At 38.5% G+C, this 23,925-nt stretch overlaps 1 protein-coding gene across 1 annotated transcript in view; it reads left to right on the top strand.

Moving 5' to 3' along the window:
- Positions 1 to 22,782, top strand: part of TSHZ2 (teashirt zinc finger homeobox 2) — a 139,431-nt gene extending 116,649 nt beyond the window's left edge. The window contains exon 2 of the mRNA XM_009998653.1: positions 19,712 to 22,782. Within this exon, the coding sequence (XP_009996955.1) occupies positions 19,712 to 22,782 (3,071 nt within the window). The remainder of the gene's footprint in view (positions 1 to 19,711) is intronic.
- Positions 22,783 to 23,925: the final 1,143 nt, after the last annotated feature.

Genomic DNA, 23,925 nt, shown 5'->3' with positions numbered 1-23,925 from the left:
CTCTGGGAAGCTGATACTTGGATTTTCCTCCCGCTTCTTGTGCAATATTAAATGTATCACAAAAGTGCCCAGTGGCAGTTTTGAAAGGTAAAGGTGAACTATACACTCTTGGGAAGTAAATACTAAAAGTGCTGCTGCAGTGTTTGCAGATAGTAGGTCATCCATCTCTGAGCCATGAGCCTTCATGTGAGTGTGCAAGAGGGGCACCTGAGAGCAAGCAGCAATTTCCTCTTCCTGGCCTGTGACTCAGGGAACTTGAGTGTTCTTCTCATCTCTACCAGAAATTTGGAAACATTAGATGAGCAGACTCCCCTGTCAGCTCCAACACCTTTCTGTCACAGGCATGCCATGATACACAGACATGTGTCTCTCATAAATTCAAGTCCAGATTTCCATATGGCTCCTGGAACAAATCACTGCATGTCTCACTGCCTCAGTGCTCCATGAGGCAGATGATAGAGCTTGCTTTGTTTTACCTCTGAAGTTTGACATTTCTGCATAATACATCCAGTGTCTAAAACAACAAGGCTCTCCCCTTGCCTAAGTGTTCAGCTCTAACTAACAACAATAAGATGAAATGAAGAACATGCACCAAAAAAAAGAAAGCTGGGTGCTAAATTACAAGGAGGGTAAGACCAGTGTTTATCGGGTTTGCTTTCCAGTGCAGAGCTGTGGCAAGTGTACATCAGAGTGCTTTTCCCAGGGAGGTAACCTATTGTGGATGTGGCTTGAACTCTTATTTGTGATTTTCATGAGCCTTCCAGACGCTGCGTTCCCTACACTGAGGTGACTACTTTGAGTTCGCTTTTTTAATTAAGGTTCTGTATTGTAACTAGTCAATGTACATTATTGGGAGAATGAATGTCAATGCCAGTGCTTTTTCTTTCTCTCCTTTATCTTTGTCAATGATTCAAAGACATGATTTATGGTTAGTCTCCGTCTTTCAGGATCATCCATCAAGCGCTGGTTTCACTACAGGGCTCGAAGTTGTAAATCATGCAGAAAGGCTGTCACTCATCTCATTTAACCCCTTAAACACAGGGATGGAAGAGGAGGGCTATTCTTCACAGAGCTGAATGAAATAGCAATAAGATGACCATAAAATTGATGAAGTTAGACTAATCTATACAATTAACTTTTTGCTATAATGCAATAATTATTATGAGGGACAATTAAAGAAACAGGGCATGACTCCACCCTCTGAGTTAATTCTGAGAACCTGGAGGACTTCAGGGCTCCATAAAATATATCATTTTTTGTTTTGTCTTTTGAGCTCCTTTCAGATTTTTTCAAGTCCATTACAGACGTGAAGAGCTGAGCTTCACTTAGAATCAATCAGAGGCTACTTCTGATCGTGACCTTGCAGTGACTAAAGAAAGAGTGCAAAAGCCCATTAGCAGCTGCTATTTTCAGCTTTGTAAATGAACAGTACTTTTTCTTCTCTCTCCTTTTCCCCCCTGCACCCCTCCCTTTTTTTTTTTTTTTTTTCTTTTTTTTTTCACTTTCTTCCCTTTTTTGGACAGGAAGACAGCAAAGAATGAAATGTGTAAGTGGCATGGGAGCTTCCACACTTAGCCTTGTCTTGCAGGCTTGAGGACTGGTGACAGCTTTGGCCAAGTGGCTGATTGCTTCTCCATGTCCTCCCCTGCCAGCCTGGGCCACTGCTCCCAGGTCACATTAACCACTGACTTTTCAGACAATGCCTCCACCTGCTCTGAGCACAAAGCCAGGGAGACTGGCATTAAATAATGAGGTGTCTTTCTTTTTATCTTGCTATTTTATTTATTTATTTTTGGTTCAAAGTGCTGGAACTTGGTAATGGAGGGTTATTAATGAAAAATATATGTTTGGGGTCTATTTGTTAAGATTCTGCAGTGACTCGATGGCAATTTTATCCCTGAATTATGTATGGCTCTGTTTTGCCTAGGCAAGCTGATACAAACAACAAATATAGTTAGAAAAAGATATATCAGTAAATAAACTGAAAGGTTGTAAAATATGAATGTTTATCATCCAGACGGTGCCGCTTCACTTCTTTTTTACATGAACTCTACTTGAGGTGGTATTTAGGAGCTTGAGACTTCCTCTGTTCCAGCAATCTCTGCAGCTTGTCACAAAAATAAATGACACCAGAGGGAACCTTGTCTTACACTGTATTATTTTGCATGAACCTCAGTCTTCTTAAGGTGCTCATAATTTAAGTTTATATCTTGATTTATTGGAAGATAAGCTCCTACCCTTTTTCCCTTACAGACCCATGCTCCTCTTAACCCAGGCTCCTTTCCTTTTCCATTTCAGTAGTTAGCATCTGCTCACCTAACTCCAGGGGAACAAGGAGCTCAGAGCAGCAGAGGAAGGTGTGCATTCAGGATGATGGATCCTGTTTGATTGTGCTGAGGGCAGACACTGATGGGACATAACAAGCTGCAGCCTTCCCCCTTCCCCACATTAGCCCTCTATGTACAGAGCTAATTCTTGCTATAAAGAATAACACCTGCCACTGCTTTGTGAGCCTTGTCAATGATCTGAATTTGTAAACAGGTTTTTTTTTGCATCTCACAGAGTGTTTGGGTTGTGAACTGAAAGTAACTTTGGGGGGAGCAAAGGGTAAGATGTTTAATTGTCTGATGGGATTAAAAGCTTCTTTTAATCCTTCATCTAGCAGATAAATTCTACATTTTAAAATATCATCCACTGCAAGCATCATGATAAATTAACACTTGTTTTATTCTGGACTAAAGTCTCATCCCACAGGGATCTCCAAGAATTTCTGCTGCTAAGATATAGCATAGAGGAAATTATAATTTTAGCATCTCTCTGCAGTCTTAATTAAGACTGTTCTTCTGATATAAAACTGTGGTGTCTAATTACCAGAAAGCTGTCAGAAAGTAACTTTCAAAAAACCTGTGTCAAAAAAAGAGTTGGGAATACTAGAAATATTTATTCTATTACAAATTTGTGGTGCTAGTAGATTTTTATTTTTTTTTAGTCTAGCAGTCAACATTACTACTAACTTCTCTCTCAGTATTCCACTGCACAAGATAAATTCTGGTTCCAGCTCCTCCTTCACAAAAGAGTTGCTTTTTGTCCAGACAATATTTGGTAGGTTTGTTTGAACAAACAAGGGAATGTTTCCTACCATTTTTTATCTTGCACATTCAGAAAGTACTTGAAGTTTTCAATTTCAACATATTCCACATCTCTAAGCCAAAACCTGGTACAAATGCCCGTCCATTTTTGCCTTCAAAAGCTCACAGAAGCTTTGAGACTCAGTCCTAGTTCCTGGTTTTTAACTCCCAAGCATGTGCCATTGCCTCAAAAAGACTGATATTTGAGGCCAAATCTGCTCTTTTTTTGCCAAGAAGTCAGCAGAGCCTGTGTTTGCTCATTACAGGTCTGACTTAGCTCATGAGCCTCAACTGCATTTTGATGACCACCTCCCTAGTCCTGAGACCATGACTGAGCCGAAGGCTTTGATTTTGTTACCAGTTTATTTCATAGCTCTACCTGCTGACAGTCCCTATTCCGAGATTAGCATAAATTAAAAAAAGGAGGGGTAATATGATGAATGCTGACAGGTACATTTGCTACAATTGATTAAACACTTTTGCCATCCTTAGGATTTTCTTTCACCCGCCTCGTGCCTTGCCAGGAAGAGAGGTGTGAGTGACTTTGTCGTTGACATTAAACAGTTGTATATACTTCTAGCTGCAAAATGCTATCCCCAGAGTTTGTTTACTCGATCTGTATTTCCAATCAGTGCAGGAGGTTTACTAAAGCAGTTCATTACTGATTTATTTATGATGTATTTAGATAGCAAATATGGTTCTGTCAGCAGTTGCTGGCTAAACAGTGTTGACAGACATTAATAGCATATGGTATAGGAATGGAATTATGATCTTTAAGAATCTTTGTGTCTCAACATACATTTACAGTTTGCATTTTTCCTAGGTAGACAGACAGAGAACTTCCAAACAAGAAAACAGTGTTTCTTTTTCTTTTTGTAACCTTTGGGGTTTGTTGGTGGTGACATTAAAATCTTCTGTGCCTGTTTAGCTGTTCAATTTAATGGAAGACAAATTCTCCCAAAGGTTTAATTTACTCTCACAAACTGAAATCACTGCATTCTCACCATGGGAAATGGCCTTAATTTTCCCAGCCTTCAGTATACATCAAGCATATAATTCATTTCTCCCCCCTCAATACTTCCCTCATTAGAAAACAAAGTTTTTGATATTTAAATGTTACGTAGTTTAAGTTGAGAAACAGATCTTCTCAGCCCTGTAAAGTGCATTTGCAGGCATGATTGCTTCTCTCTGACAGCAATAGATTTATACAGGGTGGAACAGAAAAACACTTGAATTTTTGACCTTTAATTGTCTGCTTTCTTTAACACCAGCATTTTTACCAGTGTCAAGGAGGAAAAAAAAAATAAAAATGTGGCTGTAGAGGAAGAAAGGACAAGTAGTGGTGAAACCACTTTATGGCAGTTGGTACTGGTTGGAGAGACTGACTTATGTTGTGAAAGGCCTAAGGAGTAAGATGAATTTTCATGGGAGAGATTGCCTCTCAATCATGAGGACAAACAAATTGGGAAATAAAATGGGAAATCATCTCATCCTTCTTTTTCAATTAATGGTAATGGAGGAGGTGAAGTGGAAATATATTGTTTAATTTCCAAAGTAATGGGCAAAATTTTACTTTCCATAAAATAGAATTAAGAAAAAAAAAAAATCTGGAATTAAACTGCATTTTCATAGAATTAGATGGCCCCAGGACTGTGCTTCAAAGCCCAGGCTAACAGATACCCAGAGTTGTCAGGTAAAAGACAAGGAAGTAAGGATCTTCTGAAGAAATGCTGCAGTCATACAGAATCCCACCAATGAGTGTAGGTGTGCTGGTTGCCAGGAGTGTGAGGGCTTTTGGGTGGCAGCTACGGGAATTATTTTATTTTTCTTTAAATTACTGCTTTTCATGATACACTGTTAGAGAGTTTAAGAGGTAGACATTTCCTACTTCTACTGCTATTGGCAGCAAAAAATGAATATATATGCATACATATATATATACCCACCAGACAAAAATAAACAACACTAGCAACAAGAGGAGGTTCTGTAAAGAGAGAGCCAAGAAAAATAAGACATTGAGCCAATTCTTCCTTTGCCTAAATCCATTCACTTCCAAAATAATTACTCCAGTAAGAATCTTAGCCTATTGTACATGGAAAAGTTAATATGCCATTAATATCTGAAAAATTATTAGAAATTGAACCCAAATATGGGCAAAGCACACTCCAGGTTAGAGTCAGGCTTATCTCATCAATGCATGAAGCTTGATAGATCCCAAGAATTGGCTGAAATGAGCTGATCCTATGTGAAACCACTTTGAGAAGTTTGCCCTTCTGCATCTCACAGGTTTGCTAGTCCTGTGGTATCATAGCCCTACTAGACAGTGACCATGGTGACATCTGATAGCATGTGGCTGTTGACAACTCTGGCCCATGCCAGCTGGGGCCTCCTGAAAGGGGTCTTTGGAGGGCTTTTCTATTTGAGCAAACTTGTTGAAGAAGGGCACTTGATGTGGAACACTGTTGCCTTGACTGGGAGTGTTAATATTGCCACTGGGTTATGCTTATGGACCAAAGACATTGGACAGTGAGTTACCAAGAGATCTAGCTTATTTAAACTACATTTTTCTCAGACAGCAGCAAAGATGGCCAGTTTTTTCAGGTTCTTCTCCCAGTGAGTGTTAAAATATTCATGTTTGTAAAGGGCAGAGTATTAAACATAGTGAATTCTTAAATAATGAGTTAAAAGTAGTTTCAGTCTTTCTGATTCTTATTATTTGATACATGTTTGTCTGTCTCTGTACAATAGATTTCCAATCAGTATAAGGGAATTGACTACAGAGAAGGAGCAATGAACTGCCAGGAGGATACATGTTGAAAAAATTCAAATACAAACTAGTCCAGTTCCAGCTGTGCAGTGGTAGATCCATACAGTAATTAGCCATGTAGACTCTGCAAACTGGTATTCAGCCAAGACAAACCTTGTGCAGGTACTAGTTAGACTTGTGATGTGCTTTGTCTTCACTTAAATTTTAATCCAGATTGATAAACACATTAAAAAATTAAATTTTTATGTGTTATTCCTGATAGAAAGAGTAAGAATGCTTTAAAAGGGAGGTAATGTTTGTAATTCAACCTAGTGGATAAACTAATAGTGTTTAGACAATCTATAATGAAGTGTTGTTGGCCTCTGGTCTCTAATAAATGCTTCAGTTTTATAGCTCCAAATCAACTTTACCATTAAAATCTCTAAGGACATTCTCTACTTAGCAACTAAGACTTAGCCTCCACAGCCAGTGTGTCCTCATGTATTATCAAAAAAGCTTATACAACTCCCTCTGATACAAGGGAAAAAAATAAAAAATAAAAAAAAAATTATATATATATATATATAAAGGCAGTTTTACTTTCACATTATGAGTAGTTAGTCCAAAATCTGGGTTAGATAAGATGCACAAGATTTTTTTTGTCATGAGTAATTGGATTATCAATAGCAAAAGGATTTTACCAGTGTGAAGTTCAGTCCTCAATGAAAGTGTTTGGTGGGTTTCCATTCAAGCAGTAGTCAAGTTAATGTGTGTATAATTCCTTTTATTAAACAGTTCTTGTTTAACGTTTCATACCAGTCTTTCTTTCTGTAAGATTTCACTCATTGCTTCAGGGCTCTCAATTGAAATGTACCTGCAGATCCTGTAACAAACTCACACAATATAAACTCAGTTTGAACACGGAGGTAAATGACATATACAAAATGCCTTGTCATGCTTTGTTTTCTAAATGCTCTCTGCATCCATTTCCACCAAAACATTAAGAAAGTGAACTTGTTTTTCTTACCAATTATTTTTGAATACCCTCATAGTATTCCTGCCCTCTTCATCCTTCTCATTCCCAGCAGATTTCAAGGAAAAACATTACATGTGAATTCACCTGTTGTCATAGAGGTTAAAGCTCTATCCACATTTAAGGACACCCTCTTGGACTGATCACTGCTTTGCACTTGTTTCATTTGATTTATCTTCTGTTGCCTGTAGTTTCACTGATCACTTTCTTATTACTTTTACACTTCCATCCATTTCAGTTTTGTCCTCCTTTTCAAGCGATTTCTTACACAGTCCCTGCCACCTGCTCCCACCTGATGAATTGGCTGCTCAAACTGTTGATCTTGACCTGGCATGGTCTCTTCCACAAAAAATTATATATATATATATAAAGGCAGTTTTACTTTCACATTATGAGTAGTTAGTCCAAAATCTGGGTTAGATAAGATGCACAAGATTTTTTTTGTCATGAGTAATTGGATTATCAATAGCAAAAGGATTTTACCAGTGTGAAGTTCAGTCCTCAATGAAAGTGTTTGGTGGGTTTCCATTCAAGCAGTAGTCAAGTTAATGTGTGTATAATTCCTTTTATTAAACAGTTCTTGTTTAACGTTTCATACCAGTCTTTCTTTCTGTAAGATTTCACTCATTGCTTCAGGGCTCTCAATTGAAATGTACCTGCAGATCCTGTAACAAACTCACACAATATAAACTCAGTTTGAACACGGAGGTAAATGACATATACAAAATGCCTTGTCATGCTTTGTTTTCTAAATGCTCTCTGCATCCATTTCCACCAAAACATTAAGAAAGTGAACTTGTTTTTCTTACCAATTATTTTTGAATACCCTCATAGTATTCCTGCCCTCTTCATCCTTCTCATTCCCAGCAGATTTCAAGGAAAAACATTACATGTGAATTCACCTGTTGTCATAGAGGTTAAAGCTCTATCCACATTTAAGGACACCCTCTTGGACTGATCACTGCTTTGCACTTGTTTCATTTGATTTATCTTCTGTTGCCTGTAGTTTCACTGATCACTTTCTTATTACTTTTACACTTCCATCCATTTCAGTTTTGTCCTCCTTTTCAAGCGATTTCTTACACAGTCCCTGCCACCTGCTCCCACCTGATGAATTGGCTGCTCAAACTGTTGATCTTGACCTGGCATGGTCTCTTCCACAGAAAATAAATGATGCCACACAGACATATAATGATGCCTTAATAAACATCCCAGGTGCATTTGCTCCTCTGCAGAAGTGCAGAGCTTGAAAACTGGTGTCCCAATTGCATGCTGATGCATGGGAGAAAGTGAAATGGAAGATGCAGGAATTAAAACAATACCAGAGAAGTTGGCTCATCATGTGTGTTTAACCACAATTGAAAAATCCCTGAACCTTTTTCCAAGCTCTTTTCTGCACTTGTGATTGCTGGAAACATCAATATATTGGTTTAATATTTTTTAAAATTCTTTAAACATTTTAAATAGCTCTTTTTTATTATTATTTTGTTTTATTTTTTAGGATTTGAGCTTTACTGCAACAGCAATTCATTTTTTGGAAGGTCAATATTATGAGTAGTTTGGTAGAGGTCAGATGCCCTCTGTTGCTTTTCCTTCCAAGGCTTAGTGAGGCCACAGAAAAAAATACAGGGAAGTTTATAAAGTTTTTTCATTCTGTTGCAGAGTTGGATAGTAGAGCCTGTTCATTCACACTTTCAGCTCTTTCAGGATTTTAGAGTCTGGATTTTTGATCCACTAGACTGCTTTGTGAATTCCTGTTTTGATGCAAATAGATAAATAGATAGACAGACAGACAGACAGATAGATAGATATGATGGAGCTTTTTTTTTACTCAGTGACATCTCACTTCAGCAGTAGTTGCACCATGATATCTGTGCTGAAGAAGTCATTTCTGTCAGTAAGTGACCTTTCTGATTATTGGACCAGAGAAGCTGATCCTGTGTAGCTGCAGCTTCCTGTTGTTGCTGCCTGGTTTTTATGCTTTGTCCCATATGATGAGTTTCAGTTATCACTTAGGACAGGGCAGTAATGCAATACTGAGATTGTGGTGGTTATTATCTGTAAACGATCTGTGTACTGGTCCTGGATCTAAGCCCTTCCTTACATAATTTCTGACACAATTTAAAAGGACACCAATTAATATTTGTGTTTCAATCATTTTTCTTCTGTTCTTTCCTTTGAAATTGATGTTATCTTAAAAATCTTGATGGATACTTGGAAAGTATATTTATTTTCCATATCAGTTGGAAGCTTTTCCTTTTGACACGGATTGATTTGTTTTGCTCAAGTCTCTTGCCAAATGGAACAAACAGTACTAATTTTATTACTGATAATTATTAGTATTCTTACTGTTAATAGGCCTTCATATCTGCAAGGAAACAGTAGGGCAGCGTTCTGGGTTGTGTGGAAAGTAAAAGGAAAGCACTGGAGGGTATCAAAACCGGGAGCTTTCTGGGGCAGGCAGACTTTTGTTCCTTGTTGGTAGAAAGTTTTTGTGGGACAGTGTCGGTGCTGGGGGCAATGCATTAATAAAACTACAATCATAATACTAACAACATAGTAGACTTGCCTGATCTATTAAGAGAGTGATAAGCTATGACTGTCCCAAAACTTAAGGTAAAAGTGATTGCAAGTTCATGCTACCAAAGCCATCACCAGCACACCCCTGGTCACACCTCTCACAGAGGGAGTTGTTCAGGCAGGACCTTAAAATAAGTTTTTTCCATCTTTGTAACAGATTTCAGAGGATCACAAATTGTTCACAGTTGCTGCAGTTTCTCTGTGTGCCCCCTTCCTTGGGCAGAGAAATGTCCGAAGATTATGTAGGTGGATTCATGCATACTGTATACATTCAATACTCTTCTGGGTGGCTTGTTTAGTTATTGCTTGTCCTGACAACAGGGTAAGGGATAAAAAAGAAGCCTGGGAACTAAAATTATCCCTCTAGGTGATCCCGCTCTGACCTAGACTGTGTCAGTGCCATCAGGAGGAAAACCTGCTCTCTGATGAAATTTTGCTACCTGTGGACTCTGCTCTTTTCCACAGCATGGGTTGAATTTTGGCGGTTGTATGTGCCTCAGGAATGGTGTTGTGCATGTACAGACTGTATGTTTGAAGGAGATGTTTTGACCTTTCTCATCTCTGACTGGTGTTGCAAAGATGGAGTGATGTAGAACACAGATTTTGTGACAGAGTAATAATAAGAAAGAATCTGTCTGCCAGTTGCTCATTACTGGATCTCTTTTAAATGCCATAACTTTCTATGTTTGCCTTCAAACAACACTGAGCACCTAAATCACCATAGTAAACAGATATAGAAAGAGACAGAAAGGTGAAAAGTGTGCTCATAATCTCTTGCTTTTCCTCCTAAACATGTTTGATAGCAATATTGTTTCTTAAAAACAATATGACCTCATTTGTAAAGCAATATTCATGCTAAACTAGTCAGCTGTTAAATATACCCAGCACTGTGCATTATGATGAAGCTAAACCAGAATTTCAATTATTTTCTGGACACATTTAAAATTATAATACTTTACTGGGTTAGTGTTATACTTCATCCAAATTACTCACAAAGTATCATATCAATCTCTTGCAACTGCTTATTGCTCACATATCTGAGAAGTTAGTCCAAGTAAGATGCTGTCTGGGGTAACGACCTTCATGCTGGCTTAGTGCTTAGATGGTTATGTGCCTATAAGTGCAGGGATGTCTAATGGTCAAAAGTCAATGTTTGTTGGCCATAATATTTGTCACAAAAGAAGCAGACTATTCATTTGGACCAACATTTGCAACAGTATGTTCCTGTAAGGAAAATAAAGAGGGAAGTAAAACACTTGATGAGCTGTGTCTTCTTCGCTAGAGTCCGTTTTATACTGAAATCCCAGCAAGTGAAAACTCACACTTCAAAATTATTTGCTGTTTTTTATTGCCTAGAATGCAGGACCAAAACAAAGCATGAAGATGAGGAAGATATATTTCATTATGCTCCCACTTACTTATGTACCTCATCTAAAGAGATGTTAAGAGACAAATGATGTTGCAGTCATGGCTTAACCAGCTATGAGTAACCAGCCCAGATTTATGAGTATTGCTGGCAAGTATGGCTTAAAGCAGAGCTCACTGGAGCTGCAGTATGGCTGTGTATCCAAAGGGGAAATTAAAAGGCCCACTGCTCTTTAGAAAAATGTTATGATAACAGTGTGCTTTTAAAGCCGTGTTCATATTAAAAAAATAAAAAATAGGCTGTAATACTAGGTCCTAGTCATCAAGGTATTGCAAGGAGCTTGAGTTCTGTGCAGCATCTTCAGCTGTGGATGAATTCTGCACTTTTATAAATACATATGAGAAGTGGTGTTTGCTTCATCTCTGCCCATCAGTGGATCACAAAGCTGAATGCTCTAATAGCTGTAGATTTTCAGTTCACCATACAAGCCTGGTGCACTTCTCAGTGTGTTCCTGCAGACCATGTGCAGGAAGCAGCATTTTGCAGTTCAACAGGCAGGGAAGCTGGGGCTGTGAAGGCAAAAAGGCTGTTCCTGGAAGTTATCCATAAAAACATCTGAGCTTTGAACTGGCCCTGTGTGGCAAGAGGCCACCTCAGCAATCAGGGGTGGATGCTGGAGTTATGACAGTGGACCCTGTCTCCTAGTCCCATGCTCTGGCAGATTTTCTGTCAAGGGTGGCTCGTTTAATCCTTAGTCACATAACTAAAATCAGGCTGCTATTGTTTGTGTATTAATAATTGATTATTAAGTAATTATGGAATGAAACATCATCATGCCATAGCTTCTCTTTACGACAGATAAGCCTGTATGCTCTTACTCCAGATGAGACAAAATTAACAAGCCCATGAGCTTTCTTGAATTGGCACTTAAATTCTTCTGCATGAGACTGGGTATTCCATTGTATTTAGTGTTTTGAATTGGAGAGGCCAAGAAATAAGCAGCCTTGTAGAAATAATAATCAAATTATTTGTCTTTCAGATTGTGTTACTGAATGCACTGAACAAGCATCAGACATTAACAGAAATAATAATTTCCCACAGTAGCAGACATACCTAAACACTCAAAACCAACTATGTGAAGGGCTAGTACTTCAAGATTTTTACACCTTGAACATAGTAATGAAAAGGAAAATGATTATATGCGTCTATTTTCAGAATAAACATTGTGCTTTCATACAAAGAATCCTTCACTCTGATTAAGAGCCTTTCAGGAAAAGTATTGATCTTTCACTGGTTTATTACATCTAATATGTCCAGCTTCAACTATACCACATGAACCTTTAAAGCCAGGGCCCAACTCTTCTCAAGGGGAACGTGTTGAGAAGAAATGCTGCCCATGAGATAAGCCATGGATTCAATAGAAATTAGTCAAAAAATATTTTTCTAGGATAAAAAGCAAGTGTCCATAAACATAATCCTCATCTTCTTTCTGTTTATAATTGTATGTAATATAAATGTGCTTCATTACTGGAGAGCAGTCTTCGTGGCCATACAATAGAAAACAAATTCTTCAGAAGCATCTTTAATTATTCATTTGACTGTACTATATTTTATGCTACTTTTCATAAATGTTAATCTTTATTATTGCTCTACCAGGAAAAAGAAAAAAAAGGAAAGAAATACCTGTTATTAAATGACCTATCAGGCTGACATGGATAAATGTTGGTAGCTATTTAATTGTTTCCCATCTGCAGTTTTATATAGTTTCTATCAAACTGAAGGGTAATTTTTTTAGTAGCTGCTTATTTTAAATGTACAAAACCCCTGTGTGTAATTCCATTAGCTGCCCTACAGCATTGCAATCTACAGTTTCCCTGAGGCTGTTGTGAAATATTGATGAAATCCTTGCTTTTGTGGCTTCCTCTGATACACTAAACATTTGTCTGATGTTAGTTGAACTTGAATGGATCTGTTCAGAGTTATATCAGTAGTGACTTCAAAGGCTGTAAGGCTGTTACAGTTTTTTTTACAAACTGAAGTTTCAAAGCCTTACCATGTGGTACTTTAAAAAAACAAAGTTCATATCAAATGAACCAAAGTGCAGCAATACACTGGTAAGACTCATTACAATTTCAATTTATATAGGTATATATATTTTTGGATTCTGATTGGTTGCTCATGCCATTTAAAGAAATTTAGATTGGTATTTAGGGGAACCTAGGATAATGAAAGAGGGAAAACATAATTTGAAATTTGGATTTTAAATTAGGTAATCTATACATTTAGAAAGCCACTCTGCTGTTTCCCACAACAATAAATAGGACAAGAGAAAACAGGAAAAAAGACAAAGAGACATAAAAGTTTCAGACTTATGTTTTCATCAGTAAAGTGATTTATACTGGTACAATTAAAATGACTAATGAGGAAAACATTTGCTGCTACTGTGTTCCCTGGAGTGCTCAGGACCAAGCTGCATTTTGGAAAGCACCCTTTGTGTCTGTACTAACAATGCAATGCAACACGTATTGACCTGTCTAAAAATTTCCCCAGTGAGGAGAATGTGAGGACTTGGCCTCCAAGGACATGCAGGTGGGACAGAGCAAAGGGCTGTGAAGGTCGAGCTCTTTGCAGTCAAATAGTGCAGTGATTCACAGCTTTCATTAGAAGCACGTTTGTTGAAAATACAATCTGGAGAATATCAAACACCTTCAGCTGGTTGAAACAATGTAACTGTAAGTTCCAGGGCTCTGTAAAAAATAACAAACAGAAATGTTTTTAACCAAAGGCAAATTTTTCACTTACACCATAAGCCCTCATGTAAGGAACTTGAACTGTTGGCTCTGAACATGGTTAAATCAATTTCTGCAGCAGCCAGCAAGCTGGCACCTGGCACTTCAGCCCCTCAAACTGGCTGAATCCAGAGCAAGGTAAAAATAGTGAAGTTTTGTTGGTTTGTTTGTTTTCACAGTGCAATAACTGACTTTGTAAACATCATCCTCCTTAAGGAAAATTACTAGAGAAAAAAACTCCACAATATTTCTGTTCCTGCTCTGGACTTTCAGCTCAGCAGAGCGCTTCAGCTCACCTCTCTTTTTTCAGTCTTTCTTTTATTTGGGTTTTTTCCCCTGTTTTGCTGTTGGTTTTGTTTCATGTTTGTGGGTAGCTCAAAGACAGTTCCCTGCACATGTGCTTCCAAACACTGATCATTTTTGTTTGACTTGTAGCTGAGTAGGATGCAATGTACAAAAGACGTAATCTGTTCTCCTTTGTGCTGCCAGAAGTCCCACTGAAGCAAGTGGGTATTTTGCCTCTTAACCAGTAGGAAATTGGACATTTAATAGAAAACTTTATAATACTACTCTAATTAGAGTACAACAAAATGAAAGCCCAAAATTGTTTCATTTCAGCATCATCTATAAATAATGGTTATGGCTCCATGGAATTGCCTTTGGATGTTAAAATTCAGTTATGGCAGAAGCCACTCCATGTTTCCTTGCTCCTTAGCTGCAGTGGCTTGCAAGCTTGGCACCACAGAGGTTGTCTCTGTCCCTCAGCCGTGGATGGTAATGGATGTTTCTTTTCCTACTCTGCAATAGGCAGAAATTCATAACCTAGCAGCTGTTGCTGTAACTATTTGAAAAAGAGAGGTCTAGAAAAAAGGCAAAGGAATATTGGGGAATATGTCTCCTTTGAGATGACAAGCTGTTTTGGACAAAAAATTGTATCACTAGTGTGGTGATTGGAACTTCTTTATTGAGCCACTGCAAAATTAATTTGGATGTGATGATAAATAATAGCAGCAAAAGGTGCAAGTACCTTTCCACTATCCAAAATAATTACCTGGCCTTCCAGAAAAGAGACAATTGAGCACAATCAGCCTTTTGCTGAGGTTTTGAGGGCATCTAAAATGTTCCTCAGGAAGCACATGACTTTAGGAGTAACCCTCATGCTACCAAGATGTTTAGACCAGATGACAGAGGTGGCTTTTTCACCTCCAACACCCATGACACAGAGCCAGACACTCTCTGCTCCCTCTGTGGACAGACTGGTAACCTTTCCCTGCATTTTCTCTTGTGGAATTTAATAGGAAGTTGTTTCCCTGGTACAGAAATTGTTACCATAGTTTTAAAAGGTCTGAAATTATGTAATTCACTCTTCTATTATAAATTTCATGTTTTGAGAGTCCTTTCCATGAAACTCCATTGCATTTCCAGACTGCTGCATTGGTTTTAGTCTCATTAAATTCCAAAATGTCTTTGATATAAAAGTTACGCAGCAGAGTAGTTTTGGGTGTTTTTTTCCCCTCAGTTGCCAATTTATCTCTTCAGTTGATTTTCAAACTGGGATGAATCTATAGCTATGAACTTCTACAAAGAGCCAGGTTATGATTTGTCTTTGGGTATCTAATGGAGTTAGACATTTTTGAGAAAAAGAAATGAGAAGTGGTCATCATCCATTATTTGCATGAAACATTTCAGAGAAAGCAACAGCTTCTGCCAAACACAAAAAGATGTTTGAGCTGAAGCCAGACAAGAAGGAAACAAGATCAACTTATAGCACTGTGAGATTGCCCTACTAATGATGTTATTTCAAGTAAAACTGGAATATATGTATGAAGAAGTGCAGATGGTGCATGGATTTTGCATGGATTAGCAGTGTTGTTCTAGACAATGATTCACTGTCCCTTTTCTTGGCAGAAAATAAATTTTCCAGTCTTGGGAAGAAACATACATATATATATATTTTAAGAAATGTTTCTCTATGTGGAAAAAGAGCAAATCTGAGTGAAAATAGGATCCACAGGTGGAAAAGTTAACAGTCAGAATCAACACTAAAAAAAAAAGGTGTATTCACACTCCACATTTCAAGGTCAGAAATGATGTATAATGTGGTGCAAATTACAGGTTAGTTGGGAGTGCAAGGGCCTGAAAGTCAGTGCTGGATTCAACATCACTGGGAACTTGGCTCAGTGCTGTGTGGGAGGGTCAAGGCTTGAAGGAGGATGTGGATGGTTTGAGACCCATACGTTCAAAACATTTTTGCAGGTGTATTAACTGGTCCTGTTTTCTTTTAGTTGCACTGTAAAAAAATGCTAGAAATATCTAAGCAAATGTCATCTTTTGAGAAATAACGAATCAGCTGTTTATTGTTCTAGTGGAGAGGTTTCTTAGTTACTGTGAATCCAATCACAAAGGCACAGAGGGAAATTTTTTAAAAGTTAAAACAATTTACAATTGTGTTTATGATTATCCGTATGGTAATGTTGTCCTTACTGATGTCACGATTTTGAAATATGCTATCTTGGGATCAATCAGCACTAAAACCAAATACTAATTTCCAATTAGGAAGCCAGGAATTGCTTCCATTCACTGCTCTGAAGCTTCTGGGTTTCATCCAGTCTTCAAGATGGTGAACTGTCCCATACTTCTTCAGAACTGTACATTGCCTGTCTTACATCTCTGCCTGGACCTGTTTAATTTTGTTGGGAAAAATTCTGATCTGGTAAAATGAGGAGATATTTATCTGATTACCAAGTTTTTATTTCTTTAATTTATATTTTTTTTCCCTTTTTTCCTGTAAGACAGCTGTATATGAGCATCTCAGAGGTTTGGAATGTCAGAATAAGCCTAGGGGAGAACTGGTGGGAAGAGAACAGGTCACTCAACAATTTATTATATGGACAACAGTATGACCTGCAAAATTTATGCTACTTATTACAGACACTGCATTTAAAGCATGTGGGTGTAGAGGCTTAAGACACCCTTTACTTATAAAATAAATAATGCAAAGTCCACTTAAATCAATGTTATTTCTGTTAAATAGCTACATCAGTTCATATCAAACTTCATGTCCAATGAAATCTTACTAAAAACTACTGTTGGAAGGACACATGCATTTCTTGTACCCTAGGTTGTCTGCACAGATGTCTCCACTGTCCTTAAAATGCCCACAGCAATTTAAATCATTTAAATAAACAGAAATGATTTTATAAGTAGGATACTGAAATGTGTTTTCAAAGCTGCCCAGAACCCTTAACATTAAAATGCACCAGGCTGATGGTTTTGTGAAGTTTTGGCATTGCTTTCTAATAAGTTAGTTTTGCCAGTTAAGATTGTGTCTGTAACTCACACAGGCACAGAAGAAAAAAAAAGAGGATTTCTCAGCACAAGTTAGTCTTCTGTAAAGGTTATAGTAAACATGTCAATGCCTAATTAAGCAGAAAATTTTATCTGCATTGTGGGGGATGTGCAGCTGTCTGGTACTTCTGCTTCTCCTAGTAAATCCTTGTAGATGGACAAAGGATATTGTAAGGAAGAAACTACTGTATGTTTCTTCCAAGGGAAAAAAATTCCCTTCCGGTGAGAAATGGGTTAAGGATATTCAAAGAATGGAAATGAAGAATCAAATTTGCACCAACCCAAAAACTGTGGGAATGCTTTTTGTTGTCTGTTTGGTCTGATTCCTTCAGTGGATTCCCTCTTTATTTTTGTTTTGCTCTGTGTAATATGCTTGGCACTGTGACACAGCCTGGCACAGGGCCAGCCTCGCTACCTACGCAGAGCCGTCTCTCCGACACCGCGAGCACCATGTCAATCCGGCTCGTCAGTTGGTGCTGCTGCTGTAACGAGGTTCCTGCTCCTGACGTGCAGGAGCTTTTACCGCCTCCATGTCCCTGCATTCTCCTTGTCCCTCTCAGAAAGCATACGAGCTAAAAAAAAAGGATACGTGGAAAGTATTATCTGGGTATTAGGGAAGAAGTTTATGGAGGAGAAAAAAATATTTTGTTCTTAGTGTTGTCTTTGCTACCTGCCCCAGTCCTATCACCTGCCCATGAGGATACCCCAAAACACTTGATTTTTAATATTTCACACTTAATATTTAATATTTAGCTTCTTTGCTGAAGGCATCTGCTGAAGAGCACAGTGTTTCTACTCCTATGTGATTACTATTTTATCATGTTAAAATGGTGTCCAAGTAATTTGCTGGTAACCACTGATGTTATCTTTTCCTCTGGTTGTGAGGCTGCCTGTGATCACCCCTGGCCAAGCCCTGCTCTAAACTGATCTGTGCAGGTCCTGAGACCATGGGAAAGTTGTAGGAAAGACAACTCAATTTGGTTTCTCAGCCCATCCACAGAGAAAGGCATCATTTCCTTCTTCTTATACTGTAGCTTCATCCAGGAAACAGTTCCTCTCATTGTTCATCTCTGGTTTTCTGGTAAATGTGTTGGAAGGGGTGAAGTACACATGCAAATAGATTGAAAAGTGAAACACATACCTGAAAATACTGAGGGAGACTTTGTCTTATGTTAATCAAAATGCTTCTGTCTTTTCTGCCCATCCCTTTTGATTTGCTAAAAGGAAATAATTTGTATTTTACCTTGTACTTTCTGAACTTTCTAGGTTACTTAACAATAACTTGTGTTTTATTTTATTTTTGCTTAATTATTTTTGCGGGCAGCTTTGATATGAGGCTTTTGGCATTTATTTATTTTTTACATCCTTGCCTGACACAGAAATCTAAATCTTAAGCAAACACAACAAAGTACCCTTGAGACTGAGGTGCAGTCACTAGGGTTAGCAGCACTGCCTGTGTACCTGACTGGAAGAGCTCATCAACAAATCTCCTCTGAAGACCTGTGCTTCTAAAATCAACATTTAGTTTTGATAAGTGGCTGTCAATAACAGTGACTTACTTCAATGTCACTTTTCATTTGGCATAGTAGCTTTGCATTGGCTGTTAAAAAAATGCCACTGGGGTTTTGTGAAAACATCTGAACTCTTTGTTCTGATCCATCCCTTCTTGTGGGGGTCTGAGAGTGAATCACTGATTGTGTTGAGTCATCCTGAATTTCTCCAATGTCTGCAATGGGAACCAGTTCAACCTTAAAAGACCTCTTCTCTAATTCTGCAGTCTGTTTTTAACCTGGAACTTTTATCTCCTGGAACTTAGGCAGAATTAGTGCCAATGTAAGGGCAGAAAACAAACAAACAAACAAACAAAACCCAACCAAACAAAAAACCAAACAAACCCAAACAAACAAAAAAAAGCTCCAAGCCCTGAATTCCTTAATTAATTTTAAAATTTACACCTCTTCCAATATCAAGTTCTTCTTATTCATTAGATAGCTAATTTGTCAAAGAAAATATTTCTGGATTTGTTCTAGTTTTCCTGTTTCATTGTTAACTTTGGTCTACCTCTGTCACATCCTAATGCTCTTCTGTAACTTCCAAAGATTCTTGCTCTGAAATTTATGGATTTATTTTTATTGATGCACAATTTCTTTTTATAGTACACAGTACATTACTTTTATAAACAAAAGAGTTCCACTTATGCCTAGTAGAGCTTTCAGATGTTGTATTTTGACATATAAATTATTTGTGTACATTCTAAACTGAATTTTTAGGTGATCAAATGGTGAAAGGTTACTGTACCTAGAGGATGCCTTGAACCAGGAAGATTATGGCAGTTATTTTCTTCTGTTCCTTGCCAGTTCTACCCTTTCTTTCACTGAGGCTAAAAACAATTTTATAGAATTGAAACTATTAGTATAAACTTTAAATTCTTACATATGAATTTTCCAACTGTCCCATTACAGGACATTAAGAATTATACTCCTATGACAGGAAAATTATTAACACTGGCAGTTATAAAGAATTATGATCCTCTGCCAATAAAATGCATCAGCCTTCACAAAAAGAGACATCATTTGGCTTTTTTCAATTCCAGAACTAACAGGCAATAAAACTGTAGATTAAAATGAAGTCCAGTAAAGAAAACACATAGTGAAACTAGAGAGCTTGAACTGTAGCATTCTCCTTTAACAAGTTTTTTCATATATTGATATTACATTTCAGGTTATGTCCAAGAGGAAGATTTAAAAGAAGAGGAAGATATAAAGGAGGAGGAAGAAGATGATGATGACAACAACTCAACTGCTCAACTCCAGGGCAGCAATGACACTGGCACAGATGAGGAACACGAAGTGGGTCCTGAGCAGAAAGGGAACTTTAGTTACCAGAATTCCCCTGTCAGTCATATATCTAACCAGGATGCAGAAAATGAATCGCTACTAAGTGACAGTAGTGACCATGTGGCTGATGTTAAAAGCATTTGCTCTAGAGAGCCACAGGACCCAAAAACCAGCGCCCATCCCAAAGGCCAGAATGAAGCACACGATTGCATGGATAAAATGACAGCTGTCTATGCCAACATCCTGTCAGACTCTTATTGGACAGGCTTGGGGTTGGGTTTCAAGTTGTCTAACTCTGAAAAGAGGAGTTGTGACAACAGAAATGGAGGGAACAAAGCTGATTTTGATTGGCACCAAGACGCGCTGTCAAAAAGCTTGCAGCAGAATTTACCTTCCAGACCTGTCTCAAAACCCAACCTGTTCAGCTCGGTCCAGCTCTACAGGCAGAGCAGCAAAATGTGTGGCACCGTGTTCACGGGCGCCAGCCGGTTCCGGTGCCGGCAGTGCAGCGCGGCCTACGACACCCTGGTGGAACTAACGGTCCATATGAACGAGACGGGTCACTACCAAGACGACAACCATAAAAAGGACAAGCACAGACCTACCAGCTACTCAAAGCCCCGAAAAAGGGCTTTCCAGGACATGGACAAAGAAGATGCACAAAAAGTTCTGAAATGTATGTTCTGTGGTGACTCTTTTGATTCCCTTCAAGATCTGAGTGTTCATATGATAAAAACAAAACATTACCAAAAAGTGCCTTTGAAGGAGCCAGTACCAACCATTTCTTCAAAAATGGTCACTCCAGCAAAGAAACGTGTGTTTGATGTTAACAGGCCTTGTTCCCCTGATTCCACGACAGGGTCTTTCTCAGATACTTTTTCTCCTCAAAAGAATGCTAACCTGCAGTTATCTTCTAACAATCGCTATGGTTACCAGAATGGCGCCAGTTACACCTGGCAGTTTGAGGCCTGCAAATCCCAGATTTTGAAGTGTATGGAATGCGGAAGCTCCCATGATACCTTACAGCAGCTCACCACCCACATGATGGTCACTGGCCATTTCTTGAAAGTCACAAGTTCTGCTTCAAAAAAAGGAAAGCAACTTGTTCTGGATCCTTTAGCTGTGGAAAAAATGCAATCACTGTCTGAAGCACCAACCAATGACAACCCGGTTTCAAAATCAAACAGCAAATCATCTGCAGAATGCATAGCTCCCACCTCTGAACTAAAAAAAGACAGTAAAAAGGATAAAGCTGATGATGCAATCAAAGATGAGAAAGCAGTAAAAACTGAAGAGTATGAAGACACTCTTCAGAAACCACTGGATCCCACGATGAAATACCAGTACCTCAGAGAAGAAGATTTAGAAGATGGTTCAAAGGGTGGTGGGGACATTTTAAAGTCCTTGGAGAACACTGTCACCACAGCCATCAATAAAGCTCAAAATGGAGCACCCAGCTGGAGTGCATATCCCAGCATCCATGCAGCTTATCAGCTCTCAGAAGGAGCTAAACCATCTTTGCCTGTGGGTTCCCAAGTGCTGCAAATCAGGCCAACGATCACCAACAAACTGAGGCCGATAGCTCCAAAGTGGAAGGTCATGCCTCTGGTCCCTATCTCAGCAAATGTGGCCCAATGCACTCAAGTGAAGAAGGAAACTGATGACAAGGAAGAGGTACAAAAGGAGTATGTTAAAGAGAGCATCCAAGCTGAGCCTGCTTCACTCAGCCAGAGTGAGAGAGAACCTCTCCTCAAATCTGAAGCCTCTGTGGAGCCAAAAAAGACAGAACCTTGTCCCTTGAAAGAAGAAGACAAAATTAAAGAGGACAGTGGAAAAGAAAAAACAGTCCTCAAGGAACAAACAGCAGCTTCTCTTAGTAATGGTTGTGCTGCTGCCACCCATTCATCTGAACTGCCTTGTGTCAACCCTCTCAGTGCACTGCAGTCGGTACTGAATAATCACTTGGGCAAAGCCACTGAGCCTTTACGGCCTCAATCCAACTCCAGCCCCAGCTCTAGCACAATTTCTATGTTCCACAAACCTAATTTAAACATGATGGAGAAGCCAGTTTTATCTCCTGCTTCAACCCCACCAAAGCCTGCAACTGCATCCAGGCACTATTTGTTTGAAAACAACGATCAGCCTATTGACCTGACCAAATCTAAAGGTAAGAAAGCTGAGTCAGCTCAAGCACAATCTTGTACATCTCCGCCTCAAAAACATGCTCTGTCTGACATTGCTGACATGGTCAAAGTTCTTCCCAAAGCTACTACACCAAAACCTGCTGCATCTTCAAGGATCCCATCTATGAAATTGGAAATAGATGTCCGACGCTTTGAAGATGTCTCCACGGAAGTCTCTACTCTGCATAAAAGGAAGGGCAGACAGTCAAACTGGAACCCTCAGCATCTTCTCATTTTGCAAGCTCAGTTTGCTTCCAGCCTCTTCCAAACATCTGAAGGTAAATATTTATTATCAGATCTAGGCCCACAGGAACGCATGCAGATTTCAAAATTTACTGGACTGTCAATGACCACCATCAGCCATTGGCTGGCAAATGTCAAGTATCAACTTAGGAAAACTGGAGGAACAAAGTTTTTGAAAAACATGGACAAAGGACATCCAGTCTTTTATTGCAGCGACTGTGCATCTCAGTTTCGAACCCCATCTACTTACATTACCCACTTAGAATCTCATCTAGGTTTCCAAATGAAAGACATGAACAGGCTGGCTGTGGAGCAGCAAACCAAGGTAGAGCAAGAAATCTCCAGAGTTTCAGTTCAAAGATCTCCTGAAACAATAGTTGGAGAAGAGGACACAGACTCTAAGTTCAAATGTAAGTTGTGCTGTCGGACATTTGCGAGCAAACATGCAGTAAAACTTCATCTAAGCAAAACACACAGCAAGTCACCAGAGCACCATTCACAATTTGTAGCAGAAGTGGATGAAGAATAACTCTTAAGGTATGCATGCTCTATAGCAAGTTTTAATTTCATTATTTTAAGGAGGCTTCGTAAAACATTCGTATTTTCTTAAATGTAGGAAAACAGTATAAAATCCATAATGTACTCCTGCTTCATCAGTCTCATTGCATGTACATCTGCATTTGATGTTTTCAAGAAGAGAGCTTAGTAAACACATAACCACATTGCCCTATATAGAAAAGTTGCTTCTTATAAATATTTTCAAAATAGCTCTTTTCCCAGTTCTCACTCTTTTTTGTATCCAAGAATTAATCACTTCACATCCTTTGCGCTTCGATGTGGGATGTAACAACTAAATGCTACTCTTTGTGAATGGAAAAAGCATAAAAACAGCACTGAAACCCAAAAGATTATTACCCCTTTCACTGCTAACGCACCAGTACGTATGACTTTGTTGGGAGAAAAGACAATTCAAATGTCAAATTAGCAAAAATCTTAATTATTTGAAGTTTCTCATGATCTCAAACCCAGCCTCAAGCATCTACAAATAACTCTGAAAACTTTCTGTCTAGCAGTTAGCCTACTCTTATGTTGATATTTGGATACTCAGTTTTGTAAAGCATTTTAATATTTTACACATACTGAAACAGTTACTATGTGAGTGGCCTTTTGTGTCACATCATTTTAACCTATCTTTCAATCATCCTTCCTTAATCTTTAAGATGTCTGATTATCTTTCATGTTGGTGGGAGTGCTAGTCAATCTGTAAACATCACTGACTTCAGCACAAGGTTTTTTTATAACCTGGGGGGGAGGGGTTAATGCTTAATTGAGAAAGCAGCTAGATTTTTTATGAGCTTAATATTTCAAAGACCTGTTAGTAGGATACTTCTGCATTAGTGTTGCTATTTTGTGCTGAAAGATACACCGACTGGAGCACTGCCACAACCGATGTTTATAACATGTATTGTAATGTTCAGATGACACACAATTTTTGCATTTTTAATTTCACTTGGTTCACCAACTTGAATATTCTTGTCTGAAATAAATATGCAGAACATCAACTGAAAGTCCAAATAGAAGTTTTTTGTTCTAACGAGGTGTTTTTTTTCTAGGAAGCTTCTGTCAGTCACTCTCAACAATTTTGCTCTGCTTCTATTCACAGAATAATCGT

This window comes from Chaetura pelagica, unplaced genomic scaffold (genome assembly GCF_000747805.2).
Source record: "Chaetura pelagica isolate M959 unplaced genomic scaffold, ChaPel_1.0 scaffold275, whole genome shotgun sequence".
Lineage (NCBI taxonomy): Eukaryota > Metazoa > Chordata > Aves > Apodiformes > Apodidae > Chaetura > Chaetura pelagica.
The sequence above is the reverse complement of the archived record's forward strand: the minus strand, read 5'-3'. Positions and strand labels throughout refer to the sequence as shown.